This window comes from Bombina bombina, chromosome 12, assembly GCF_027579735.1.
Source record: "Bombina bombina isolate aBomBom1 chromosome 12, aBomBom1.pri, whole genome shotgun sequence".
NCBI classification, from domain to species: domain Eukaryota; kingdom Metazoa; phylum Chordata; class Amphibia; order Anura; family Bombinatoridae; genus Bombina; species Bombina bombina.
The window spans coordinates 16,194,792-16,221,808 of record NC_069510.1 but is presented as its reverse complement, the minus strand read 5'-3'; the positions used below and the strand labels follow the sequence as shown (position 1 = coordinate 16,221,808).

At 39.2% G+C, this 27,017-nt stretch overlaps 1 protein-coding gene across 4 annotated transcripts in view; it reads left to right on the top strand.

The window, feature by feature from the left end:
• SARDH (sarcosine dehydrogenase) overlaps positions 1-27,017 on the top strand; it is a 263,164-nt gene that overhangs the window by 152,278 nt on the left and 83,869 nt on the right. For all 4 annotated transcript variants that reach the window (XR_008399747.1, XM_053695898.1, XM_053695900.1 and 1 more), the window contains exon 16: positions 4,985-5,132. Coding sequence is in view for 3 of the 4 variants with exons in the window: in XM_053695898.1 (XP_053551873.1) it covers positions 4,985-5,132 (148 nt within the window). In the remaining variant the exon portion in view is untranslated. The remainder of the gene's footprint in view (positions 1-4,984; positions 5,133-27,017) is intronic.

The window sequence follows — 27,017 nt, the reverse complement described above, 5'->3', positions numbered from 1 at the left end:
CATTTTCAGCTGTATTACAGTGCTTGTGCTGCATATCACTGATTTATTTAGTGAGGTCTGTTTGGCAGCTAGAAGGTTAAATGAGCTGGTCATTATTCCCCATATCCCTGGGATATTGTACCCAGCGCCTGATACATTCGCTTGAGTACTCTCTGCCCTTATTCTTTATTTAGCTCACACGATCACATGGTACCATTATTTCTTCTCTAGGATCACTCTATCTCCATGTAATCTTCCACCTCATATTGTATTGCAAACACTTTCACCTAGATTACGAGTTTTGCGTTAACAGGGGTGCGGTGCTAATGAGCAGTTTTCCCTCACCGCTCACTTACAGACAGCGCTGGTATTACAGGTTTTTAGAAACCCGGCGTTAGCCGCAGAAAAGTGAGCGGAGAGCAAAATTTAGCTCCACATCTCACCTCAATACCAGCGCTGCTTAAGTCAGCGGTAAGCAGGTAAAACGTGCTTGTGCACAATTTTCCCATAGGAATCAATGGGGGAGAGCCGGCTGAAAAAAAAACCTAACACCTGCAAAAAAGCAGCGTAAAGCTCCTAACGCAGCCCCATTGATTCCTATGGGGAAACACATTTTATGTCTAAACCTAAACACCCCTAATATTACACTTATTAACCCCTAATCCGCCGCCCCCGACATCGCCGACACCTATATAATATTATTAACCCCTAATCTGCCGCTCCGGACACTGCCGCCACCTACGTTATACTTATTAACCCCTAATTTGCTGCCCCCAACATCGCCGACACCTACGTTATATTTATTAACCCCTAATCTGTCGCCCCCAATGTCGCTGCCACCTACCTACACTTATTAACCCCTAATCTGTCGCCCCTAATGTTGCCACCACTATAATAAAGTTCTTAACCCCTAAACCTAAGTCTAACCCTAACCCTAACACCCCCCTAACTTAAATATAATTTAAATAAATCTAAATAAAATAACTATCATTAACTAAATTATTCCTATTTAAAACTAAATACTTACCTATAAAATAGTTACATTGTATCTAGCTTAGGGTTTATTTTTATTTTACAGGCAACTTTGTATTTATTTTAACTAGGTACAATAGTTATATAGTTATTAACTATTTAATATCTACCTAGTTAAAATAAAGTCAAATTTACCTGTAAAATAAATCTTAACCTAAGTTATAATTACACCTATAATTAAATTAATTACCTAAACTAAATACAATTAAATACAATTTAAACCAATTATCTAAAGTACGGAGAAAAAAAAAACACTAAATTACAGAAAATAATAAAATAATTACAAGTTTTTTAAACTAATTACACCTAATCTAATCCCCCTAATAAAATAAAAAGCCCCCCCCAAAAAAAAATAATAAAAAGCCCTACCATATACTAAATTACAAATAGCCCTTAAAAGGGCCTTTTGCGGGGCATTGCCCCAAAGTAATCAGCTCTTTTACCTGTAAAAAAAAGTACAATACCCCCCAACATTAAAACCCACACACCCAACCCTACTCTAAAACCCACCAATACCTCCTTAATAAAACCTAACACTAACCCCTTGAAGATCACCCTACCTTGAGAAGTCTTCACCCAACCGGACCGAAGTGGTCCTCCAGACGGGCAGAAGTCTTCATTCAAGCCGGGAAGAAGAGGTCCTCCAGATGGGCAGAAGTCTTCATCCAGGCGGCATCTTCTATCTTCATCCATCCGGCACGGAGCGGCTCTATCTTCAAGACATCCGACGCGGAGCATCCTCTTCAAACGAAGAATGAAGGTTCCTTTAAATGACGTCATCCAAGATGGCATCCCTTGAATTCCGATTGGCTGATAGAATTCTATCAGCCAATCGGAATTAAGGTAGGAAAAATCCTATTGGCTGATGCAATCCAATAGGATTGAGCTGGCATTCTATTGGCTGATTGGATCAGCCAATAGAATGCAAGCTCAATCCTATTGGCTGATTGGATCAGCCAATAGGATTTTTTTCTACCTTAATTCAGATTGGCTGATAGAATTCTATCAGCCAATCGGAATTCAAGGGACGCCATCTTGGATGACGTCATTTAAAGGACTTCGTTTGAAGAGGATGCTCCGCGTCGGATGTCTTGAAGATGGAGCCGCTCTGCGCTGGATGGATGAAGATAGAAGATGCCGCCTGGATGAAGACTTCTGCCCGTCTGGAGGACCTCTTCTTCCCGGCTTGGATGAAGACTTCTGCCCGTCTGGAGGACCACTTCGCCCGGCTTCGTTGATTACTTTGGCCCGGTTGGGTGAAGACTTCTCAAGGTAGGGTGATCTTCAAGAGGTTAGTGTTAGGTTTTATTAAGGGGCTATTGGGTGGGTTTTAGAGTAGGGTTGGGTGTGTGGGTGGTGGGTTTTAATGTGGGGGGGGGTATTGTACTTTTTTTTACAGGTAAAAGAGCTGATTACTTTGGGGCAATGCCCCGCAAAAAGGCCCTTTTAAGGGCTATTTGTAATTTAGTATAGGGTAGGGCTTTTTATTATTTTGGGTAGCTTTTTTATTTTATTAGGGGGATTAGATTAGGTGTAATTAGTTTAAAAAAACTTGTAATTATTTTATTATTTTCTGTAATTTAGTGGGGTTTTTTTTTCGTACTTTAGATAATTTTTTTAAATTGTATTTAATTGTATTTAGTTTAGGTAATTAATTTAATTATAGTGTAGTGTTAGGTGTAATTGTAACATAGGTTAGGATTTATTTTACAGGTAAATTTGTCTTTATTTTAACTAGGTAGTTATTAAATAGTTAATAACTATTTAATAACTATTGTACCTAGTTAAAATAAATACAAACTTGTCTGTAAAATAAAAATAAACCCTAAGCTAGATACAATGTAACTATTAGTTATATTGTAGCTAGCTTAGGCTTTATTTTATAGGTAAGTATTTAGTTTTAAATAGGAATAATTTAGTTAATTGTAGTAATTTTATTTAGATTTATTTAAATTATATTTAAGTTAGGGAGTGTTAGGATTAGACTTAGATTTAGGGGTTAATACATTTAATATAGTTGCGGCGACATTGGGGGCGGCAGATTAGGGGTTAATAAATGTAGGTAGGTGTCAGCGATGTTAGGGACAGCAGATTAGGGGTTAATAATATTTAACTAGTGTTTGCGAGGTGGGAGTGCGGCGGTTTAGGGGTTAATATATTTTTACAGTGGCGGCGATGTCCGGTTCGGCAGATTAGGGGTTAAAATTTTTTTTTTTTTTAGTGTTTGCAATGCGGGGGGGGGGGGGCCTCGGTTTAGGGGTTAATAGGTAGTTTATGGGTGTTAGTGTACTTTTAAGCACTTTAGTTAAGAGTTTTATACTACGGCGTTAGCCCATAAAACTCTTAACTACTGACTTTTAAATGCGGAACCAGGCTTGACGGGAGAGGGTGTACCGCTCACTTTTTTGAAGACTCGTAATACCGGCGCTATGCAAGTCCCATTGAAAATATAGGATACGCAATTGACGTAAGTGGATTTGCAGTATTTTCGAGTCTGACTAAAAAAGTGAGTGGTATACCTGTACCTGCCAGACTCGTAATACCAGCGGGCGTTAAAAAGCAGTATTGGGACCTCTCAATGCTGCTTTTTAAGGCTAACGCAAGACTCGTAATCTAGGCGTTTGTTTTTTTGTCATTACACCCATTGCACAGAGGATAGATTGCTGCGCCTGTCTCTACATGCCAGAGACACAAACTATCAGCCCACAGGGATCTAGGATCACTTCTCAGTGTGTTATTAAAGGGACAGTCTACACCAGAATTGTTATTGTTTAAAAAGATAGCTAATCCCTTTATTACCCATTCCCTAGTTTTGCATAACCAACAGTTGTATAAATACACGTTTTACCTCTGTGATTACCTTGTATCTAAGCCTCTGCAAACTGCCCCCATATTTCAGTTCTTTTGACAGACATCCATTTTAGCCAATCAGAGCTGGCTCACCTGAACTCCACTTGCGTGAGCATGGTGTTATCTATATGACACACATGAACTAACACCCTCTAGTGGTGAAAAACTATCAACATGCCCTGAGAAAAGAGGCGGCCTTCAAGGGCTTAGAAATTAGCATATGAACCTCCTAGGTTTAGCTTTCAGCTAAGAATACCTAGAGAACAAAGAAAAATTGGTGATAAAAGTAAATTCGAAAATTGTTTAAAATTACATGCCCTATCTGAATCTCAGTGTGTTATTAAATTAGCATATTTGTGTTTTATGCTGCTCTAGGTCTAGTGATCACTTCTCAGTGTGTTACTAAATAAGCGTATTTGTATTTTATGCTGCTCTAGGTCTAGCGATCACTTCTCAGTGTGTTATTAAATAAGCATATTTGTATTTTATGCTGCTCTAGGTCTAGTGATCACTTCTCAGTGTGTTATTAAATAAGCGTATTTGTATTTTATGCTGCTCTAGGTCTAGTGATCACTTCTCAGTGTGCTATTAAATAAGTGTATTTGTATTTTATGCTGCTCTAGGTCTTAGTGATCACTTCTCAGTGTGTTATTAAATAAGCATATTTGTATTTTATGCTGCTATAGGTCTAGTGATCACTTCAGTGTGTTAATAAATAAGCATATTTGTATTTCATGCTGCTCTAGGTCTAGTGGTCACTTCTCAGTGTGTTACATAAGCATATTTCTGTTTTATGCTGCTCTAGGTCTAGTCTTAATTCCCCTACTACACACACCACAAACACAAGCAGTGGCTATGCAAGCAGTAAACATGCTATGCACTTCAATTTGTTTCCATTTTCTTGGTATTTCATAAACCTTCAAGTAAAAGGGATATTAAACTCTTAATGTAATTCCCCATAAAATGTTTAATTATGAATAATAAAATATTTTTTCAGTGAAATGTCATTATTTATTTTGCCTGATTTCCCTGTAATTTTACCCTGAAACTGCTGTTGTATTATGCGTGCTGCTACATATTAGAGGTTCAGGGATGTGTGATAAGACGCTTTGTGTGTCCTCAGGTGACGGCTATTACCTCGCTATTGGTGGAGCTGTAGCTCAGCACAATTGGAGTCACATTAACACCGTTATACAGGATGAGGAGTTCAAGTGCAAACTGATCGACTGTTCCGAAGACCTCGGCATGATTAGCATCCAAGGGCCTGCCAGGTATCTGATGATTAAATTACGTATCCTCTTCCCAGTTACCAGATCTTTCTAAGGGGGCTATAAAAACTCTATTTTTTTCAATCAAGCATCTATACTGTATCAAGCATTGCAATACATTATTTATCACAATAAAGGGCAATGTCAAAATGATATTTGGTTTCCTGCAGCATAAAAAAAGCACTTGCAGTGATTAAGCAAGCACAACAAGCTAAGGACGCTGAACTGCAGACGGATATAAGGAGCGTGTTCTGTCAGATTATTATTACTGCTGAGGGTGCAGCAGTGCTCATGGTATTGTTGCAACGTCTTCTCTTTATCCCTCCTCTCTCTTGTTCTCTCTCTCTCTCTTGTTCTCTCTCTCTCTTGTTTTCTCTCTCTCTTGTTTTCTCTCTCTCTTGTTCTCTCTCTCTTGTTTTCTCTCTCTCTTGTTCTCTCTCTCCTCTCTCTCTTGTTCTCTCTCTCCTCTCTCTCTCTCTCTCTCTCTTGTTCTCTCTCTCTCTCTCTCTCTCTTGTTCTCTCTCTCTTGTTCTCTCTCTCTTGTTCTCTCTCTCTTGTTTTCTCTTTCTCCTCTCTCTCTTGTTCTCTCTCTCTCTTGTTCTCTCTCTCTCTTGTTCTCTCTCTCTCTCTTGTTTTCTCTCTCTCTTGTTCTCTCTCTCTTGTTCTCTCTCTCTTGTTCTCTCTCTCTTGTTCTCTCTCTCTCTCTCTCTCTCTCTCTCTCTCTTGTTCTCTCTCTCTCTCTCTTGTTCTCTCTCTCTCTCTCTCTTGTTCTCTCTCTCTTGTTCTCTCTCTCTTGTTTTCTCTCTCTCTTGTTTTCTCTTTCTCCTCTCTCTCTTGTTCTCTCTCTCTCTTGTTCTCTCTCTCTCTCTTGTTCTCTCTCTCTCTCTCTCTCTCTCTCTCTTGTTCTCTCTCTCTCTTCTCTCTCTCTTGTTCTCTCTTCTCTCTCTCTTGTTTTCTCTCTCTCTTGTTTTCTCTCTCTCTTGTTTTCTCTCTCTCTTGTTCTCTCTTCTCTCTCTCTTGTTTTCTCTCTCTCTTGTTTTCTCTCTCTCTTGTTTTCTCTCTCTCTTGTTTTCTCTCTCTCTTGTTTTCTCTCTCTCTTGTGTTCTCTCTCTCTCTTGTGTTCTCTCTCTCTCTTGTTCTCTCTCTCTCTTGTTCTCTCTCTCCTCTCTCTCTTGTTCTCTCTCTCCTCTCTCTCTTGTTCTCTCTCTCCTCTCTCTCTTGTTCTCTCTCTCCTCTCTCTCTTGTTCTCTCTCTTCTCTCTCTCTTGTTCTCTCTCTTCTCTCTCTCTTGTTCTCTCTCTTGTTCTCTCTCTTCTCTCTCTTGTTTTCTCTCTCTCTTGTTTTCTCTCTCTCTTGTTCTCTCTCTCTCTCTCTTGTTCTCTCTCTCTCTCTCTTGTTCTCTCTCTCTCTCTCTCTCTTGTTCTCTCTCTCTCTTGTTCTCTCTCTCTCTTGTTCTCTCTCTCATTTTCTCTCTCTCTTGTTTTCTCTCTCTCCTCTCTCTCTTGTTATCTCTCTCTCTTGTTCTCTCTCTCTCTTGTTCTCTCTCTCTCTCTTGTTCTCTCTCTTGTTGTCTCTTCTCTCTCTCTTGTTGTCTCTTCTCTCTCTCTTGTTCTCTCTTCTCTCTCTCTTGTTCTCTCTCCTCTCTCTCTTGTTCTCTCTTTTTCTCTCTCTTGTTTTCTCTCTCCTCTCTCGTGTTCTCTCTCCTCTCTCTCTCTTGTTCTCTCTCTCTCTCTCTCTCTTGTTCTCTCTCTCTTGTTCTCTCTCTCCTCTCTCTCTTGTTCTCTCTCCTCTCTCTCTTGTTCTCTCTCCTCTCTCTCTTGTTCTCTCTTCTCTCTCTCTTGTTTTCTCTCTCCTCTCTCTCTCTTGTTCTCTCTTCTCTCTCTCTCTCCTGTTTTCTCTCTCCTCTCTCTCTTGTTCTCTCTCTCTTGTTCTCTCTCTCCTCTCTCTCTTCTTCTCTCTCTCTTCTGTCTCCTTTGTCTCCTTTCTCTCTTGTTCTATCTCTCTCTCTTGTTTTCTCCCCTCTCTTGTTCTCTCTCCTCTCTCTCTTTTTCTCTCTCTCCTCTCTCTCTTTTTCTCTCTCTCCTCTCTCTTGTTCTCTCCTCTCTCTCTTGTTCTCTCTTCTCTCTCTTGTTCTCTTTCCTCTCTCTCTCTTGTTCTCCCTCCTCTCTCTCTCTCTTGTTCTCTCTCTCCTCTCTCTCTCTCTCTTGTTCTCTCTCTCTCTCTCTCTTGTTCTCTCTCTCTTGTTCTCTCTCTCTCTCTCTCTTGTTCTCTCTCTCTTGTTCTCTCTCTCCTCTCTCTCTCTCCTCTCTCTCTCTCTCTCTCTCTCTCTTGTTCTCTCTCTCTCCTCTCTCTCTCTCTCTCTCTTGTTCTCTCTCTCCTCTCTCTCTCTCTCTCTCTCCTCTCTCTCTTGTTCTCTCTCCTCTCTCTCTCTCTTGTTCTCCCTCCTCTCTCTCTCTCTTGTTCTCTCTCTCCTCTCTCTCTCTCTTGTTCTCTCTCCTCTCTCTCTCTTGTTCTCCCTCCTCTCTCTCTCTTGTTCTCTCTCTCCTCTCTCTCTCTTGTTCTCTCGCTCTCTTGTTCTCTCTCTCCTCTCTCTCTCCTCTCTCTCTCTCTCGTTCTCTCTCTCCTCTCTCTCGTTCTCTCTCCTCTCTCTCTTGTTCTCCCTCTCCTCACTCTCTTGTTCTCCCTCTCCTCTCTCTCTTGTTCTCTCTCTCCTCTCTCTCTTGTTCTCTCTCTCCTCTCTCTCTCTTGTTCTCTCTCTCCTCTCTCTCTCTTGTTCTCTCTCTCCTCTCTCTCTTGTTCTATCTCTCCTCTCTCTCTTGTTCTATCTCTCCTCTCTCTCTTGTTCTATCTCTCCTCTCTCTCGTTTTCTCTTCTCTCTCTCTTGTTCTCTCTCCTCTCTCTCTCTTGTTTTCTCTCTCCTCTCTCTCTCTTGTTTTCTCTCTCCTCTCTCTCTCTTGTTCTCTCTCCTCTCTCTCTCTTGTTCTCTCTCTCCTCTCTATCTCCTCTCTGTCTCTTGTTCTCTCTCCTCTCTCTTGTTCTCTCTTTTTCTCTCTCTCCTCTCTCTCTTGTTCTATCTCTCCTCTCTCTCTTGTTCTATCTCTCCTCTCTCTCTTGTTCTCTCTCTCCTCTCTCTCTTGTTCTGTCTTCTCTTTCTCTTGTTCTCTCTCCTCTCTCTCTTGTTCTGTCTTCTCTTTCTCTTGTTCTCTCTCCTCTCTCTCTTGTTCTCTCTCCTCTCTCTTGTTCTCTCTCTCCTCTCTCTTGTTCTCTCTCTCCTCTCTTGTTCTCTCTCTCCTCTCTCTCCTCTCTCTTGTTCTCTCTCTCCTCTCTCTTGTTCTCTCTCTCCTCCCTCTTGTTATCTCTCTCCTCTCTCTTGTTCTCTCTCTCCTCTGTTTCCTCTCTCTCTTGTTTTCTTTCTCTTGTTCTCTCTCTCTTGTTCTTTGTCTCCTCTCGTTCTTGTTCTCTCTGTCCTCTCTCTCCTCTCTCTTATTCTCTTTCTCCTCTGTCTCCTCTCTCTTGTTCTCTCTCTCCTCTGTCTCCTCTCTCTTGTTCTCTCTCTCCTCTGTCTCCTCTCTCTTGTTCTCTCTCTCCTCTGTCTCCTCTCATTCTTGTTCTCTCTCTCCTCTGTCTCCTCTCTCTTGTTCTCTATCTCTCCTATGGCTCCTTGCTCTCTTGTTCTTTATCTCCTCTCTATCTCATCTCTCTTTCCTCTCTCTTGTTCTCTCTCTCCTCTGTCTCCTCTCATTTTCTTTTCTCTCTATCTCGCTCTCTCTCGCTTTTCATCTCTCTCTCATCATTTTCCATCTCTCTATCTCATTTCTCATTTCATATCTCTTTCATCACTTTCCATCTCTCTCTCTCTATCTCATTTCTCTTTTCATATCTCTCTCATCACTTTCATCTCTCTCTCTCTCATCTCTCTTTTCATCTCTCTCATCACTTTCCATCTCTCTCCATCTCTCACTTTCCCCCTCTCTTTCTCTTCCTCTCTCTCTCTCTCTCTTTCCCCCCTCCTTCTCTTTCTGCCTCTCTCATCTTGTTCACTTTCCCCCTCTCTTTTCATATCTATCTCATCACTTTCCATCTCTCTCTCTCTCTCTCTCTGTCTCTCTCTCTCTGTCTCTCTCTCTCACTCTCATCTATCTCATCTCTCTTTTCATCTCTCTCATCACTTTCCATCTCTCTCCATCTCTCACTTCCCCCCCCCCCCTCTCTCTCTCTTTCTCTCTTTCCCTCTCTCTCTTTTCCCCCCTCCTTCTCTTTCTGCCTCTCTCATCTTGTTCACCTTCCCCCTCTCTTGTTCTGTCCTGTGCACTAAGAAGAACAGGAAGAGAGTAGGAGAATTTTACAGTCGAACTTGCCCAATTTAGGCACATTTCTGAATGATAAATAGGGGCTTTTGTTTGTGTGCGCATTTTAAGTGCAACTATAGGAGAATAGCAGTGATAAATCTGGCCTTTAGTAGGAATCCATAGGTCATTACTGACTGTGCAAAATGGAACTAGGTTTGTATCAGGTTTTTTTAGAGTTTTGGCACTATGATTACAAGATAAAATGTAAGTTTGTTAAATTTACCATGAAGCATTTATCTAATCTAGATGCAATAGAACGTGTGGGTGTTCTCCTCTGATTTAGCACCCCTGGAACCACCATGTCAGTGATTAAACCTTTCTCTGGTATCCACAAGGCCACAAAGTACAAACGCATAAAAAATGGCAGGAAAGTAAATTGAGCAATGAGTCAGACTGGCCAGATTCGCTAGCACAGCAGGATCCTATTGATACTGACCATAAGCATCACAGTCATGTTTGCAGGTACCAGACACTAATCCTAGTTTCCTTTATTCACAGTTCCTTTTTCTCCACATCATCATTTAGTATATGTCACTGTCAGTTATTCCTGTCAGAATGCGTTATGGACTTATGGCTAAGCAAAAAGGAATAATCTAACGTCTGCGAATAGATAACCTCTATGGGAGAAAAGATAAAGTCAGCATTAAGCCAGGCAGTATCATTACTGAGCTCCAGGGCGCAACTGTTAACCCTTCAGCTGCTAGAGAGGGCCCAGATAACTTCTTAAAAATACTGTTAGATAACTAGGGAGACAATAGATGACTCCCAATAGGGGGCGCTCAATATCACAAAGATATAGAAAGAGGTATATTAATGTAAACTTGGTATGCATAGAAAGATTGTTAAAATAAGCAAATACAGTCATATGCAAGTGACTAGATAATCAAAGTCAATCTCCTGACAGAGGAATGTCCCAATATGAGGAGGGATCAAAGTATTCCAAAATGGCCAAATTACATCAGGGGACAATATCCGTCCAACGTTAGGATCACCGAAAAGGGCAGCACTCTCATCACACCTTGGTGTCTGGTAATCTGAGGTTAGATGCAAGCAAACAAAAAAGAGGGGCGCCTGCATGTATCAGTATAGCCAGTAATCATAGTAAAATATCACTGATACAGGGTTTTCACATTTCTTCAAAGCATGCAGACAGTGCTATCAGGTGCAGGCTGGATGTTTAACAGCAACCCAGCTAAGTGATCTCCAGAATACTGGAACGCTGGAATCTCCAAGCTCTCCACTTACAATGAAAACGATTGGTAGTATGAAGCAGAACACGGTTCCAATGTTAAAAAGTTAAAACAATTTATTAAAACTCAAATTTGTTAATAAAAACAGAAGAACCAGTGTGGAGGTAGGGTCTGCTAGCTCACCCTCCTGAAACTATGCTGCTACGCGTTTCTCAGGGTGTCCTGTTTCATCAGGCATATGCAGTTAGCAACAATTAGCCCTTAAATGTATGAGCTCTACCAATCAAAATTAACGTAAAGAATGAGGCACTTCCTTCACAAGGGAGTGTACCCAAAAACGTTAACCCTTTGTTTATAATGCATATGTCAAATTTGCAAATATGCAATAAAACAGTTTGATGTGTATAAATATATAGAGGTAATTACACATAGGAAAAACATAGGATTGATTTAATCATAATACATGTTGTCCGATATTATTTTGCTATGAACTGCTATGTCAATAGAAGCAAACAATGGATGTTATGTTTACCCTACAGCGGATAAGTTACACCTGGCAATATCTGGTGTAAGGATATGGCAATTATATGTGTCGTTTTTAGTTACGTCTGGGGCATTGATCCAATGATGGCAGGTTTCAATGAAACTCCTGGAGACGTTCATGTGTTGTAATTTACACGGTGTTTCCTGATTACGTCTTCTGTTTTTATTAACATATTTGAGTTTTAATAAATTGTTTTAACTTTTTAACATCGGAACCGTGTTCTGCTTCATACTACCAATCGTTTTCATTGTAAGAGGAGAGCTTGGAGACCAAGATAAACAATAGTTACAATACAATATCAAATTATCGTAGATACTATATAATCTATATAACATGCCATACAATCTTTGAGCCGTTCAGTGAACTCAAGGGGCCACTTTTGAACCTCAAATAAGACATGGAAAGGGCTGAAGGCTTCTTGGAATATAGGAGACCACTCATGGATCTCACCTGATAAACCTCAGTTTTATAGTAGAATATGTGAACAAATAAGGATCATTTTTGTTAGAATACTGGAACAAGTAAGGTAAAAAAATGCTGCTATTATACATCATAATAAAAAAAATAATCTGTGCTGACCATCGTGGAAGAAGAAAATGATCTCAGGACATTTTGTGGAACATATTTAAAGCATAAGTGGCAAATGTATTACTCAACATTGATATGTAGTGTCCAACTTAGAGCCTGCTAGGGAAGCTTTATTGCTGTCTTTATAGTAATTAAACAAACTAGCATATAATATACAATATGATCTCAGGAATTTTAAAAACTGTACTTGGTTACGTAGCTTAGATACCTGTTAGAAAATGAAAGATAAATAAAAGGGTCTGTCATTTAGCTACAGTAGATCACAGACTCTAAATAAAATCTGATAGCAGTTCCACCTGGAGTAGAAGGAAAGGGGTTGCCGCTGAGTACTATAAGAAATCTATAGTTGCGCTCTCTCAAATCACCCGCTAACTGAACAATAGTTATATTATAGTTATATTATAGAGGCTGGATTAATCAGCACAGTAAAGGGGCAAACTATGGTAAAAGCCACCAAGTTATTTTAGATACCTCAATTAGGGATGTAGGTCTGCAAAAATAGTATAATTGATTAAATTAAAAGTGCTTACATACTCTTCTTAAACTTAGACTAAGCATTGCTCCAAGTCCCCTGCAAGATTTGAAGGTTAGTCATGTAGCTGCGCAGTCGCACATAGTGCACCGCCTTGTCTGCAGACAGTGCAGTACTGCGCAGTGAGTTAATAATAACAGTAGGATAAATATTGACGATGGTTGCTTAGCCTGTGGAAAACAACGTACAGTACAGTACCCACCCTGATAAACTTCAATATAATACTGCCATTTGCTAACTATCAGGAAAAGGTAAAGCTAACTAAACAATAAGGAAAACCGCTATCAGGCTATTTGTATGTAACTTTGCAAGGAGCAAGTATAATTGTGGCTTAAGGTAGCAAATTGCAACCAGTTAGAGTTTGGTGGAAAAGTCTATGTCGAGATAAGCATGCTATGTGGAACTTCATGCCCATACAGGCTAGAGTACAGTTATTAGACATGTGCGTTTCGATTCGGAACAAATCAAAATTCGGACGAATTTCTTAAATTCAGAGATTCGGATCGATTCGTATTTCCGAATTACGGTAGTACCGAATCTACTGAATAAATCCGAATTAGTTCGGATTTATTCGGTAGATTCGGATGGCCATGGATTACACTAGTATTGTACAGTATATTAGGTTATATCACTCTGCTATGGGTTACACCTAATATACAGTACATACTAGTCTAATACATAGCACATCCCACCTAACACATACCAAAAAATACTGAATTTCCGAACCGAACAGAACCGAATCCAGCTGAATTTATTCGAATCCGAATGAATCCAAAACTAATTCATTCAAATTTTTCCGAATTTGATTCGATCCGAACCGAAATTCGAAAACATCCAAATCGATCCGAAACTAAACGAATTTTTCAGCCATGCACAAGTCTTATATGGAGAGAGATAAAAACCATATGAACCTAGGAGTAAGACAACAACAAATGACCGCTAAGAATTTAACCTTTATCTCATATTAATAGTTTAAAGGGTAGTAACAGAGGAAATCACAGATGGAACTGCAAATAAAGTATTTAGCATAGTTCTATTTACTCCCTGCAAGTCACAAATCTAACCAACTCCGGTGCGAATCCCCTGAGAGAGTCCATTTGCCCAGCCAGCTGCAGGGTCGCCAAGAGTGTAAGCCGTAAAGATGTGATGGCAGAAGGGCAGCGTCCCCGCTCCTGGATAGCCTCCCAATTGAACAGCGGCAGCAGATCTGTGCAACAAGAGATCCTTAAAAGCTGCAAAGTCTCTAAGGAGCATACTTTTTGTGGACGTGTCTCCCCTTGGTCTAGGGGTACATAACCAGTAAGGGCTCTCTTGCATTTGTTTTCCCAAGTAGTTAGAGAGGCTGATCGGGTCATTGCTGTAACATTTTTATGGATCCATACCCGACGGTATCCCATTCGGTATTCACAGCCGCGATCGCCATGTCTCCTGTCGCAGGCCTCGTGATGACGGATGCCTTATCCTTGTCATAGTTGACCAGGGTAGTTATATAGCGCTGGGGCCCCAAAGCGCTTTTGCTTATAGGCACCGCTAAAACAGGCCTGGTTGCAGTTATTTGCTGGGATGCTTTTAGAACTTCAGGTTTAAATGCCATGTTCAGCGTTTCTTCTAGGGCAGCATGGTGATCTGAGAGAAGATTGCACAGCGCTTCTAAAATGGTAGCGGCACACTCCATGTCCGTATTGGTCTTCTATGGAAATCTTTTAGTCAGCACATTGAATAAGATAATATGGATGCACTCACGGTGCTAACAACAGGAGCCGAAGAGTGTCCTGCCAGGGGGTGTCTCACGTGGCTGATGTTGGAGGCCACAACTTCAAAGTAGCTCCGGGCTCTGAAGCCAGCAGCGATCCCGGTGAAATTGGTCTAGATGGATAGGATTTCTTTAGTATATGTTAAGTATTTCAATCTGTGTACTAAATGCTTCTTATAAAGAATGATATCATACAGATTGTACAGAAAAGCTGGAATTCCTTCTGATTAGTTTAAAAAGGTTATTTAACCCTTTTGTGCCAGGGTTAACTTGTCTAAATCGGAACAAGTGTTTTACGATGTAAACAAATTGAAATCTCACGATCGTGCACGTGATCACAAGATTTCAATGATGGGATTGTGTTAGGGGGTTGTCCCATCTGGGAAGCGCCAGTGGCATCAAGCGGTTAGGACGTTGTATTTCGTCCTTTGGTGCTAAAGCGCAGCAAAATTCGGACGAAATACAATGTCCGAACGGCGTTAAAGGGTTAAATCTGTGTAGTTAGGGCACTATACAGCTAAATATATCAATAATCACTACAGAAAATGAATACAGACTTCAGAAAATTAATATTAATATTTAAAACATAAAATGCATTTATTTAGCAGCCAAAATATGGTAAAGATTGCTTATTAGTGAAATAGGAACGTCTCCCTTTGATACAATACAAAATACAATGTTAAAATACAGATCCAATGTAACAAGTTAGGATAAATCTATTAGTTGAAATCTGATACATTTATTATGTTTCTATCTGGTTATACCACCAATATATAAAGATCTTAAACCAGCTACTGTCCATCTGAATAAGGTCAGATCACTTATTGTATTTTATGTATTAAATACAAATATTAATTTTCTGTAGTGATTATTGATATCTTTAGCTGTTTAGCGCCTTTCCAATTTACTTCCATCAACAAACTGTGCACAGTCTTTTTATATTTACACTTATATTTCCTACTGAGCATGTGCAAGAATTTACAGAATATACATATATGTAGTTGTGATTGGCTGATGGCTGTCACATGATGCAGTGGGAGGGGAAATATATATAACTTTAAAATGTGTCATAAAATAAATCTACTACTCATATGAAGTTCAGAATAAGTGCTATATTTTTTATCATGTGTTTGTTGTGCAAATCTATTGTATTTGCTGGTCCTTTAATATTTTTAAAAGGGTTAGTTAATAGGTAGATTGCACCATTTAAAGCCAATGTATCTGGGTGACGTAGCCTTTTTACAATAATTTATCATATGGTGCTAAGTCAATAGTAGATTCCTTTTCTGGATCATGACAATGTTCAGTGCCCGTAGTATACAGTCATGGGATTGCATTGTTCAATTTGAAGATTGTCAGATCTTTTTTTGCTTCCCACCCCTTAGGTTATGCCTTTGCTGCCTGCCATGTTGGTTTAAAATCAACAAGCGCCTTTGTATCTAGAGGAATCGCCACGGCCCCACAGTCAGAATCTGTTTCAACTTGTATCAATCTTTAATGTGTGCAGGATGCACACTTCAGGCAGATGTGTATGTGACAGCCAGCGAGCGTGGGAGAGAGACCAGAAGACTGTCAGAATTCATTTTAATAGTACAGATCGTTTTATGCTTTTTTTATTGCCAATAGAGACCCGGTAACTGGTATCTGCACACATCTGCAGGGCGGCACAGCCAAAGTGCCAGGCTCACTTATGCAAGTTCCTATTGTCTGTCAGTCCCAGTGCCAACACTTCTTTTACTAACCTTGTGTGGCCCATAAACAACCTAATCCTCTCCCCCCATATTTCATCACCCTGGCTCTCCTTGGCAAAAAAGCAAACAGGCCCATCTAGTTTGCTCAGCCTAGACCACTGGTTTTCAGAGCTCCCTAACGGGCCGGATTTTCAGGATGACCTTGGGTGATCGCCGGTTATTGTTATTATTATTCTTTATTTATAAAGCGCCAACAGATTCTGCAGCGCTGCCCATGGGTACAAGGATAACAGTGCAATGGAGAAACAATACGATAAAAGACAACATTTTACAGACAAAATACAGGGCCCTATTCCCGTGGGAACTTAAAAATCATGTTTACTAATCAGTTGATTATTTCAACTGTGCTCCAGTTCAGAGAAGTTTGAAAACCATTGGCTTAGACTATAGGGATTCTTAAACATATTTGCTGTATTTTTCTCAGAAAGTTCTGTTGGAAGGCACACTTTCTGCAATGGAATATTTTCCAAAAAATAGCCGTGGGTTCAATCATTATAAAGATAATAGCTGTGAGCCATAAAACTACCTTTTAACTTCAAATAATAACATCTTACTCTTGTGTTAGATTTCACTAATTTAGGAATAGTAAATTCTCTCAGATGGACACCATTCTGATTGGTCAAGTGGTACAACTTACCCAGTAAGCTACTTAGAAACTATTCTGAGGAATGTATAGACTCTTTTTAAAGGATTATTAAAATGTATGAATAGATAGATATCTGCACAAAAAATAACTCTCTTGCTTAACATCTACACAAAAATAAAAGATTCAAAACTGTCATTTTGTTAGCAAAAAATTAAGAATTAACTACTTGTTGTCTTTTCTTGTGTTCATTTGTAAGTAATTTTATACGTGTGACAAAAAATACCTTTTTTTTGTCCCAGGAACAGCTTTAGCACCCAGTCTTTTACAGCAGAAAAGCACTACACATACACTGGATTAGATGTAAAAGCATTGGCCTGTTTATTCACAGACAAATTGCAGGAATACAGCTTTAACATAAACAAAACAAAATAAATCCTTGCTCAATAGTGCTTGCTAAGAAGAATAAACATGAATGACTAAAGTTGTGTGGCTTTTCCTCATCAACTGCAAAATACAAACAATATTGAAACTTACAGGCTTCTAACCTTTAGACAGCAGACAGCATCAGCAACATTTTGGTCTCCCTCATACAGGTTCTTACTAGCAGCCCCACAACATTCTATTTAGTGAGAACTAATTGACATTAATGAGAAATCCTTAGCTTGTAGGGAAAACCTGACCTTAATTCCTCACCTGCAATTCTCTGCCACATCCAAATTGTGGATTGGATTACCGACCCATAATACACAATTAATAGTACATTTTCAATACCACTAACATTGCGTAATTTGTGGGGAAACAAACTCCGTTGTACACAATCCCATTATCTCTGTCACAACTGGTGTAAGGAATCTCTGTGTAACCAGAACCAGATATAAGATCTCGGCTACAAAGTCTCTTGGGTCTTTTGTCAGACGTGCTTAACAGCAAAAGCAAGCAAAAGAAATAATGTATATTGTAATAATGCCTTATTATCACTCTGTGAGGATTCCATTGTGCGTTAATTTGTTCATGCACTGGTATAATGACTGTACGTGTTACTGGTATAGTGATTGTTGGTATAGTGATTGTGTGTTACTGGTATAGTGAGTGTGTGCATTACTGGTATAGTGAGTGGGGTCCATTTATTAATGTGCGGACGGACATGATCCGATATAGCGGATCATGTCTGCCGCACATCGATAAATGCCAACAGCATACGCTGTCTGCATTTATCATTGCACCAGCAGTTGTGAACTGCTGGTGCAATACCTCCCCCTGCAGATTTGCGCTAGCAGGGGGAGTCAATAAGCCCGATCGTATTCGATCGGGCGGATTGCTGTCCGCCACCTCAGAGGTGAAGTGAGTTTTTGTTACTGGTATAGTGAGTGTGTGTGCGCGTTGCTGGTATAGTGAGCTTTTGTTACTGGTATAGTGAGTGTATGTGCGTTACTGGTATAGTGAGCTTTTGTTACTGGTATAGTGAGTGTGTGACTGGTATAGTGAGTGTGTGTGTTACTGGTATAGTGAGTGTGTGTGTGTTACTGGTATAGTGAGTGTGTGCGCGTTACTGGTATAGTGAGTGTGTACGCGTTACTGGTATAGTGAGTGTGTGTGAGTTACTGGTATAGTGAGCTTTTGTTACTGGTATAGTGAGTTTGTGTGTTACTGGTATAGTGAGTGTGTGTGTGTTACTGATATAGTGAACTTTTTTTACTAGTATAGTGAGTGTGTGTGCGTTACTGGTATAGTAAACTTTTGTTACTGGTATAGTGAGTGTGTGTGGGTTACTGGTATAGTGAGTGTGTGTGCATTTTTGGTATAGTAAGTGTGTGTGCGCGTTACTGGTATAGTGAGCTTTTATTACTGGTATAGTGAGTGTGTGTGTGTTACTGGTATAGTGCATGTGTGTTACTGGCATAGTGAGTGTGTATGAGTTACTGGTATAGTGTGTGTGTGTGTTACTGGTATAGTGAGCTTTTGTTACTGGTATAGTGAGTGTGTGTGTTACTGGTATAGTGTGTGTGTGTGTTACTGGTATAGTGACTTTGTGTTACTGATATAGTGCGTAGCAACATCACTGCTCATATGTGGTTTAAATAGTCAGTCATTTGCCTTATCTAAAGCCAGCCCAAGTTATTCAAGATAAGTTCTTTCTTCTACATTCTGTTAAAGAGACATCAAACACAACTCTCTCATAAAATGATTAAAGGGACATTAAAGGCAAAATTAAATTCTCATGTGTCAGATAGCCGTTTCAATTTACTGCTATCAAATTAACATTGTTCCATTAATATCTTTGTTGAAAAGCATACTTGGGTAGTCTCAGGAGTAGCTGGTAGCTACACACATATGCCTCTTGACATTGGTTCATCGGATGTGTGTGCAGACCTTATGCAATACTGCATTTGGTTGCCAATATTTACTTTGCATATATAAGCATTTATTGTGTGTGCAGACCTTTTGCAATACTGCACTTGATTACTGATACTATATACTGTGCATATATAAACATTTATTGTGTGTGCAGACCTTTAGTAATGAGGCACTTAATTACTGATATATACTGTGCATATATAAACATTTGTGTGTGCAGACCTTATGTAATGCAGCATTTAATTACTGATATATACTGTGCAAATATAAACATTTATTGTGTGTGCAGACCTTTTGCAATACTGCACTTGATTACTGATATATACTGTGCAAATATAAACATTTATTGTGTGTGCAGACCTTTTGCAATAATGCACTTGTTTGCTGATATATACTGTGCAAATATAAACATTTATTGTGTGTGCAGACCTTTTGCAATAATGCACTTGATTACTGATATATACTGTGCAAATATAAACATTTATTGTGTGTGCAGACCTTATGTAATGCAGCACTTAATTACTGATATATACTGTGCAAATATAAACATTTATTGTGTGTGCAGACCTTTTGCAATACTGCACTTGATTACTGATATATACTGTGCAAATATAAACATTTATTGTGTGTGCAGACCTTTTGCAATACTGCACTTGATTACTGATATATACTGTGCAAATATAAACATTTATTGTGTGTGCAGACCTTTTGCAATACTGCACTTGTTTGCTGATATATACTGTGCAAATATAAACATTTATTGTGTGTGCAGACCTTTTGCAATAATGCACTTGTTTGCTGATATATACTGTGCAAATATAAACATTTCTTTCATGTAATTAGCAAGAGTCCATGAGCTAGTGACGTATGGGATATACATTCCTACCAGGAGGGGCAAAGTTTCCCAAACCTCAAAATGCCTATAAATACACCCCTCACCACACCCACAATTCAGTTTTACAAACTTTGCCTCCTATGGAGGTGGTGAAGTAAGTTTGTGCTAGATTCTACATTGATATGCGCTCCGCAGCAAGTTGGAGCCCGGTTTTCCTCTCAGCGTGCAGTGAATGTCAGAGGGATGTGAGGAGAGTATTGCCTATTTGAATGCAGTGATCTCCTTCTACGGGGTCTATTTCATAGGTTCTCTGTTATCGGTCGTAGAGATTCATCTCTTACCTCCCTTTTCAGATCGATGATATACTCTTATTTATATACCATTACCTCTGCTGATTTTCGTTTCAGTACTGGTTTGGCTTTCTACAAACATGTAGATGAGTGTCCTGGGGTAAGTAAGTCTTATTTTCTGTGACACTCTAAGCTATGGTTGGGCACTTTATTTATAAAGTTCTAAATATATGTATTCAAACATTTATTTGCCTTGACTCAGAATGTTCAACATTCCTTATTTTTCAGACAGTCAGTTTCATATTTGGGATAATGCATTTGATTCAATCATTTTTTCTTACCTTAAAAATTTGACTTTTTTCCCTGTGGGCTGTTAGGCTCGCGGGGGCTGAAAATGCTTCATTTTATTGCGTCATTCTTGGCGCTGACTTTTTTGGCACAAAAAATCTTTTCTGTTTCCGGCGTCATACGTGTCGCCGGAAGTTGCGTCATTTTTTGACGTCCTTTTGCGCCAAAAATGTCGGCGTTCCGGATGTGAGCGTCGCTTTTGTCTCCACATTATTTCAGTCTCATTTTTTCTTTGCTTCTGGTTACTAGAAGCTTGTTTATTGGCATTTTTTCCCATTCCTGAAACTGTCATTTAAGGAATTTGATCAATTTTGCTTTATATGTTGTTTTTTCTCTTACATATTGCAAGATGTCTCACGTTGCATCTGAGTCAGAAGATACTTCAGGAAAATCGCTGTCTAGTGCTGGAACTACCAAAGCTAAGTGTATCTGCTGTAAACTTTTGGTAGCTATTCCTCCGGCTGTTGTTTGTATTAATTGTCATGACAAACTTGTTAAAGCAGATAATATTTCCTTTAGTAATGTACCATTGCCTGTTGCAGTTCCCTCAACATCTAATGTTCAGAATGTTCCTGATAACATAAGAGATTTTGTTTCTGAATCCATCAAGAAGGCTATGTCTGTTATTTCTCCTTCTAGTAAACATAAAAAATCTTTTAAAACTTCTCTCTCTACAGATGAATTTTTAAATGAACATCATCATTCTGATTCTGATGACTCTTCTGGTTCAGAGGATTCTGTCTCAGAGATTGATGCTGATAAATCTTCATATTTATTTAAAATTGAATTTATTCGTTCTTTACTTAAAGAAGTACTAATTGCTTTAGAAATAGAGGATTCTGGTCCTCTTGATACTAATTCTAAACGTTTAGATAAGGTATTTAAATCTCCTGTGGTTATTCCAGACGTTTTTCCTGTTCCTAATGCTATTTCTGAAGTAATTTCCAGAGAATGGGATAAATTGGGTAATTCATTTACTCCTTCTAAACGTTTTAAGCAATTATATCCTGTACCGTCTGACAAGATTAGAATTTTGGGACAAAAAAATCGATGGGGCTATTTCTACCCTTGCTAAACGTACTACTATTCCTACGTCAGATGGTACTTCGTTTAAAGATCCTTTAGATAGGAAAATTGAATCCTTTCTAAGAAAAGCTTATCTGTGTTCAGGTAATCTTCTTAGACCTGCTATATCTTTGGCTGATGTTGCTGCAGCTTCAACTTTTTGGTTGGAGACTTTAGCACAACAAGTAACAGATCATGATTCTCATAATATTATTATTATTCTTCAGCATGCTAATAATTTTATCTGTGATGCCATTTTTGATATTATCAGAGTTGATGTCAGGTTTATGTCTCTAGCTATTTTAGCTAGAAGAGCTTTATGGCTTAAAACTTGGAATGCTGATATGGCTTCTAAATCAACTCTACTTTCCATTTCTTTCCAGGGTAACAAATTATTTGGTTCTCAGTTGGATTCCATTATCTCAACTTTTACTGGTGGGAAAGGAACTTTTTTACCACAGGATAAAAAATCTAAGGGTAAAAACAGGGCTAATAATCGTTTTCGTTCCTTTCGTTTCAACAAAGAACAAAAGCCTGATCCTTCATCCTCAGGAGCAGTTTCAGTTTGGAAACCATCTCCAGTCTGGAATAAATCCAAGCCTTCTAGAAAGGCAAAGCCTGCTTCTAAGTCCACATGAAGGTGCGGCCCTCATTCCAGCTCAGCTGGTAGGGGGCAGGTTACGTTTTTTTCAAAGAAATTTGGATCAATTCTGTTCACAATCTTTGGATTCAGAACATTGTTACAGAAGGGTACAGAATTGGTTTCAAGATGAGACCTCCTGCAAAGAGATTTTTTCTTTCCCGTGTCCCAGTAAATCCAGTGAAAGCTCAAGCATTTCTGAATTGTGTTTCAGATCTAGAGTTGGCTGGAGTAATTATGCCAATTCCAGTTCAGGAACAGGGGATGGGGTTTTATTCAAATCTCTTCATTGTACCAAAGAAGGAGAATTCCTTCAGACCAGTTCTGGATCTAAAAATATTGAATCGTTATGTAAGGATACCAACGTTCAAAATGGTAACTGTAAGGACTATCTTGCCTTTTGTTCAGCAAGGGCATTTTATGTCCACAATAGATTTACAGGATGCATATCTGCATATTCCGATTCATCCAGATCATTATCAGTTCCTGAGATTCTCTTTTCTGGACAAGCATTACCAGTTTGTGGCTCTGCCGTTTGGCCTAGCTACAGCTCCAAGAATTTTTACAAAGGTTCTCGGTGCCCTTCTGTCTGTAATCAGAGAACAGGGTATTGTGGTATTTCCTTATTTGGACGATATCTTGGTACTTGCTCAGTCTTTACATTTAGCAGAATCTCATACGAATCGACTTGTGTTGTTTCTTCAAGATCATGGTTGGAGGATCAATTCACCAAAAAGTTCATTGATTCCTCAGACAAGGGTAACCTTTCTGGGTTTCCAGATAGATTCAGTGTCCATGACTCTGTCTTTAACAGACAAGAGACGTCTAAAATTGATTTCAGCTTGTCGAAACCTTCAGTCACAATCATTCCCTTCGGTAGCCTTATGCATGGAAATTCTAGGTCTTATGACTGCTGCATCGGACGCGATCCCCTTTGCTCGTTTTCACATGCGACCTCTTCAGCTCTGTATGCTAAATCAATGGTGCAAGGATTACACAAAGATATCTCAATTAATATCTTTAAAACCGATTGTACGACACTCTCTAACGTGGTGGACAGATCACCATCGTTTAATTCAGGGGGCTTCTTTTGTGCTTCCGACCTGGACTGTAATTTCAACAGATGCAAGTCTCTCAGGTTGGGGAGCTGTGTGGGGATCTCTGACGGCACAAGGAGTTTGGGAATCTCAGGAGGTGAGATTACTGATCAATATTTTGGAACTCCGTGCAATTTTCAGAGCTCTTCAGTCTTGGCCTCTTCTGAAGAGAGAATCGTTCATTTGTTTTCAGACAGACAATGTCACTACTGTGGCATACATCAATCATCAAGGAGGGACTCACAGTCCTCTGGCTATGAAAGAAGTATCTCGAATTCTGGTTTGGGCGGAATCCAGCTCCTGTCTAATCTCTGCGGTTCATTTCCCAGGTATAGACAATTGGGAAGCGGATTATCTCAGTCGCCAAACGTTGCATCCGGGCGAATGGTCTCTTCACCCAGAGGTATTTCTTCAGATTGTTCAAATGTGGGAGCTTCCAGAAATAGATCTGATGGCGTCTCATCTAAACAAGAAACTTCCCAGGTATCTGTCCAGATCCCAGGATCCTCAGGCGGAAGCAGTGGATGCATTATCACTTCCTTGGAAGTATCATCCTGCTTATATCTTTCCGCCTCTAGTTCTTCTTCCAAGAGTAATCTCCAAGATTCTGAAGGAATGCTCGTTTGTTCTGCTGGTAGCTCCGGCATGGCCTCACAGGTTTTGGTATGCGGATCTTGTCCGGATGGCCTCTTGCCATCCGTGGACTCTTCCGCTACGACCAGACCTTCTGTTGCAAGGTCCTTTTTTCCATCAGGATCTCAAATCCTTAAATTTAAAGGTATGGAGATTGAAAGCTTGATTCTTGGTCAAAGAGGTTTCTCTGACTCTGTGATTAATACTATGTTACAGGCTCGTAAATCTGTATCCAGAGAGATATATTATAGAGTCTGGAAGACTTGTATTTCTTGGTGTCTTTCTCATCATTTTTCTTGGCATTCTTTTAGAATTCCAAGAATTTTACAGTTTCTTCAGGATGGTTTAGATAAAGGTTTATCCGCAAGTTCTTTGAAAGGACAAATCTCTGCTCTTTCTGTTCTTTTTCACAGAAAGATTGCTAATCTTCCTGATATTCATTGTTTTGTACAAGCTTTGGTTCGTATAAAACCTGTCATTAAGTCAATTTCTCCTCCTTGGAGTTTGAATTTGGTTCTGGGGGCTCTTCAAGCTCCTCCGTTTGAACCTATGCATTCATTGGACATTAAATTACTTTCTTGGAAAGTTTTGTTCCTTTTGGCAATCTCTTCTGCCAGAAGAGTTTCTGAATTATCTGCTCTTTCTTGTGAGTCTCCTTTTCTGATTTTTCATCAGGATAAGGCAGTGTTGCGAACTTCTTTTGAATTTTTACCTAAAGTTGTGAATTCTAACAACATTAGTAGGGAAATTGTGGTTCCTTCATTATGTCCTAATCCTAAGAATTCTAAGGAGAAATCATTGCATTCTTTGGATGTTGTTAGAGCTTTGAAATATTATGTTGAAGCTACTAAGTCTTTCCGAAAGACTTCTAGTTTATTTGTTATCTTTTCTGGTTCTAGAAAAGGCCAGAAAGCTTCTGCCATTTCTTTGGCATCTTGGTTGAAATCTTTAATTCATCTTGCCTATGTTGAGTCGGGTAAATCTCCGCCTCAAAGGATTACAGCTCATTCTACTAGGTCAGTTTCTACTTCCTGGGCGTTTAGGAATGAAGCTTCGATTGATCAGATTTGCAAAGCAGCAACTTGGTCCTCTTTGCATACTTTTACTAAATTCTACCATTTTGATGTATTTTCTTCTTCTGAAGCAGTTTTTGGTAGAAAAGTACTTCAGGCAGCGGTTTCAGTTTGAATCTTCTGCTTATGTTTTTCATTAAACTTTATTTTGGGTGTGGATTATTTTCAGCAGGAATTGGCTGTCTTTATTTTATCCCTCCCTCTCTAGTGACTCTTGCGTGGAAAGATCCACATCTTGGGTAATCATTATCCCATACGTCACTAGCTCATGGACTCTTGCTAATTACATGAAAGAAAACATAATTTATGTAAGAACTTACCTGATAAATTCATTTCTTTCATATTAGCAAGAGTCCATGAGGCCCACCCTTTTTTTGGGGTGGTTATGATTTTTGTTTAAAGCACAATTATTCCAATTCCTTATTTTATATGCTTTCGCACTTTTTTATAACCCCACTTCTTGGCTATTCGTTAAACTGAATTGTGGGTGTGGTGAGGGGTGTATTTATAGGCATTTTGAGGTTTGGGAAACTTTGCCCCTCCTGGTAGGAATGTATATCCCATACGTCACTAGCTCATGGACTCTTGCTAATATGAAAGAAATGAATTTATCAGGTAAGTTCTTACATAAATTATGTTTTATTGTGTGTGCAGACCTTATGTAATGCAGCATTAATTACTGATATATACTGTGCAAATATAAACATTTATTGTGTGTGCAGACCTTTAGTAATGAGGCACTTGATTGCCGATATATACTGTGCATATTTAAACATTTATGGCCGATTACAAGTGGAGCAGTGTTTAGTGATCACGCAAGCTGTCCAGAAAAAAACTCACAAAAATACTGGACACTTAAATGTCCTGTTTTTTAAAGTCCCTGAGTGTAAGTTAAATACAAAAGGCCTTCTTTACCTAAATGTGTTGCAAATATGAATTATAAAGAAGTGAGGGGCAGTCAAGAGGGTCAAATTACTTATATTTCTATAGGTTACTGGCAGTCAAAGAGGTAAGATTAATGATTTGTTTATTACTGGCAGCCAGGGGTAAAATTACTGCTCAATTAGGAAAAATATACATCAGAGCATGTATATGGGTCTAAGGTAGAGCTTTGGTGGGGGCATTATGTGACCTAACATTGTGCCAAGTCAACGACTCAGTGTCCAGTATTTCTGTGCAAGACAACTGGCAACCCTAGCTACTAGCCCTGCTGATTGGATCAGCGGCAGTTTCCTCTCAGGAACAGCAGTGCACTGTGGGTCTAAAGCGACATTTCTACTGTGTGTTTAACCCCTTTGTGGGTGTTAAAGTGATGTTAAACCCAAGGGTATAACAAACGCTAGAATTTACTATCACTAAAAATAAACATTAGTTTCTCTCATCCTTTCGTAAAAAAACAATGTTAAACTCACCCTATCTGTAAGGAAAGAAGATCGCTAACTCTGTGCCTCTGTGACGTTTCCACCTCTAGACCAATAGCCGTGCGTTGCCGTGGGCGGCCGGAGGCACTGTGTTAGTGATCTACTTTTCAGATAGGGTAAGTTTAACATTTTGTTTTTTACAAAACAATAACTATTTTTGTTATGGTAAATCCTAGCGTTTGTTATACACTTGGATTTACCATCACTTTAAACACAGGACAGTGCAGGGTGAAGTCATGAATTAGATCATGTGTGTTGGTTTGTGTTTGTATGTTGTATATATGTTTATGTGTGTGTGTGTATGTATATACACACACAGTATATATAAAATATTAGAAGTTGTCTGTTAAAATACTGACAAAAAGAAGGATTTCTCCTGCGGTAAAACACTTTTGTAGAGATCTTGCATGTGTACACAGCAGCTGTGAGATTATAAAAAGAAATCTTTAGAAAACATATTTTCTCTGGAGAATTAGCTGGCACTTTGGTTCATAAAACACTGAACTCTTTGATAATATCAATAACTTTCACAGTGTTAGATTTTTCTGAACACTTTTTATCTTTAAAGATCACCATGAACCCATTACCCAATGTCATAGCTACTTTATTACAAAAACCAGCATCATCTATTCTATCTGATCAATAAATGAATCAGTTTACTATTTACAAACGCCTCTTCTGCATTTGGTTTTAATAATATCTTATCTTATTTGTGTCCATAGCCAAATGTCCTGACTATTCTGGCTTTGTATAAAACAAAAGGGGTACCCAGTGGGTAGATTTAGCAGCTCTTTAAGTGTGATAATTCCCAAAAATCACACTAGAATTTAAAATTGTAC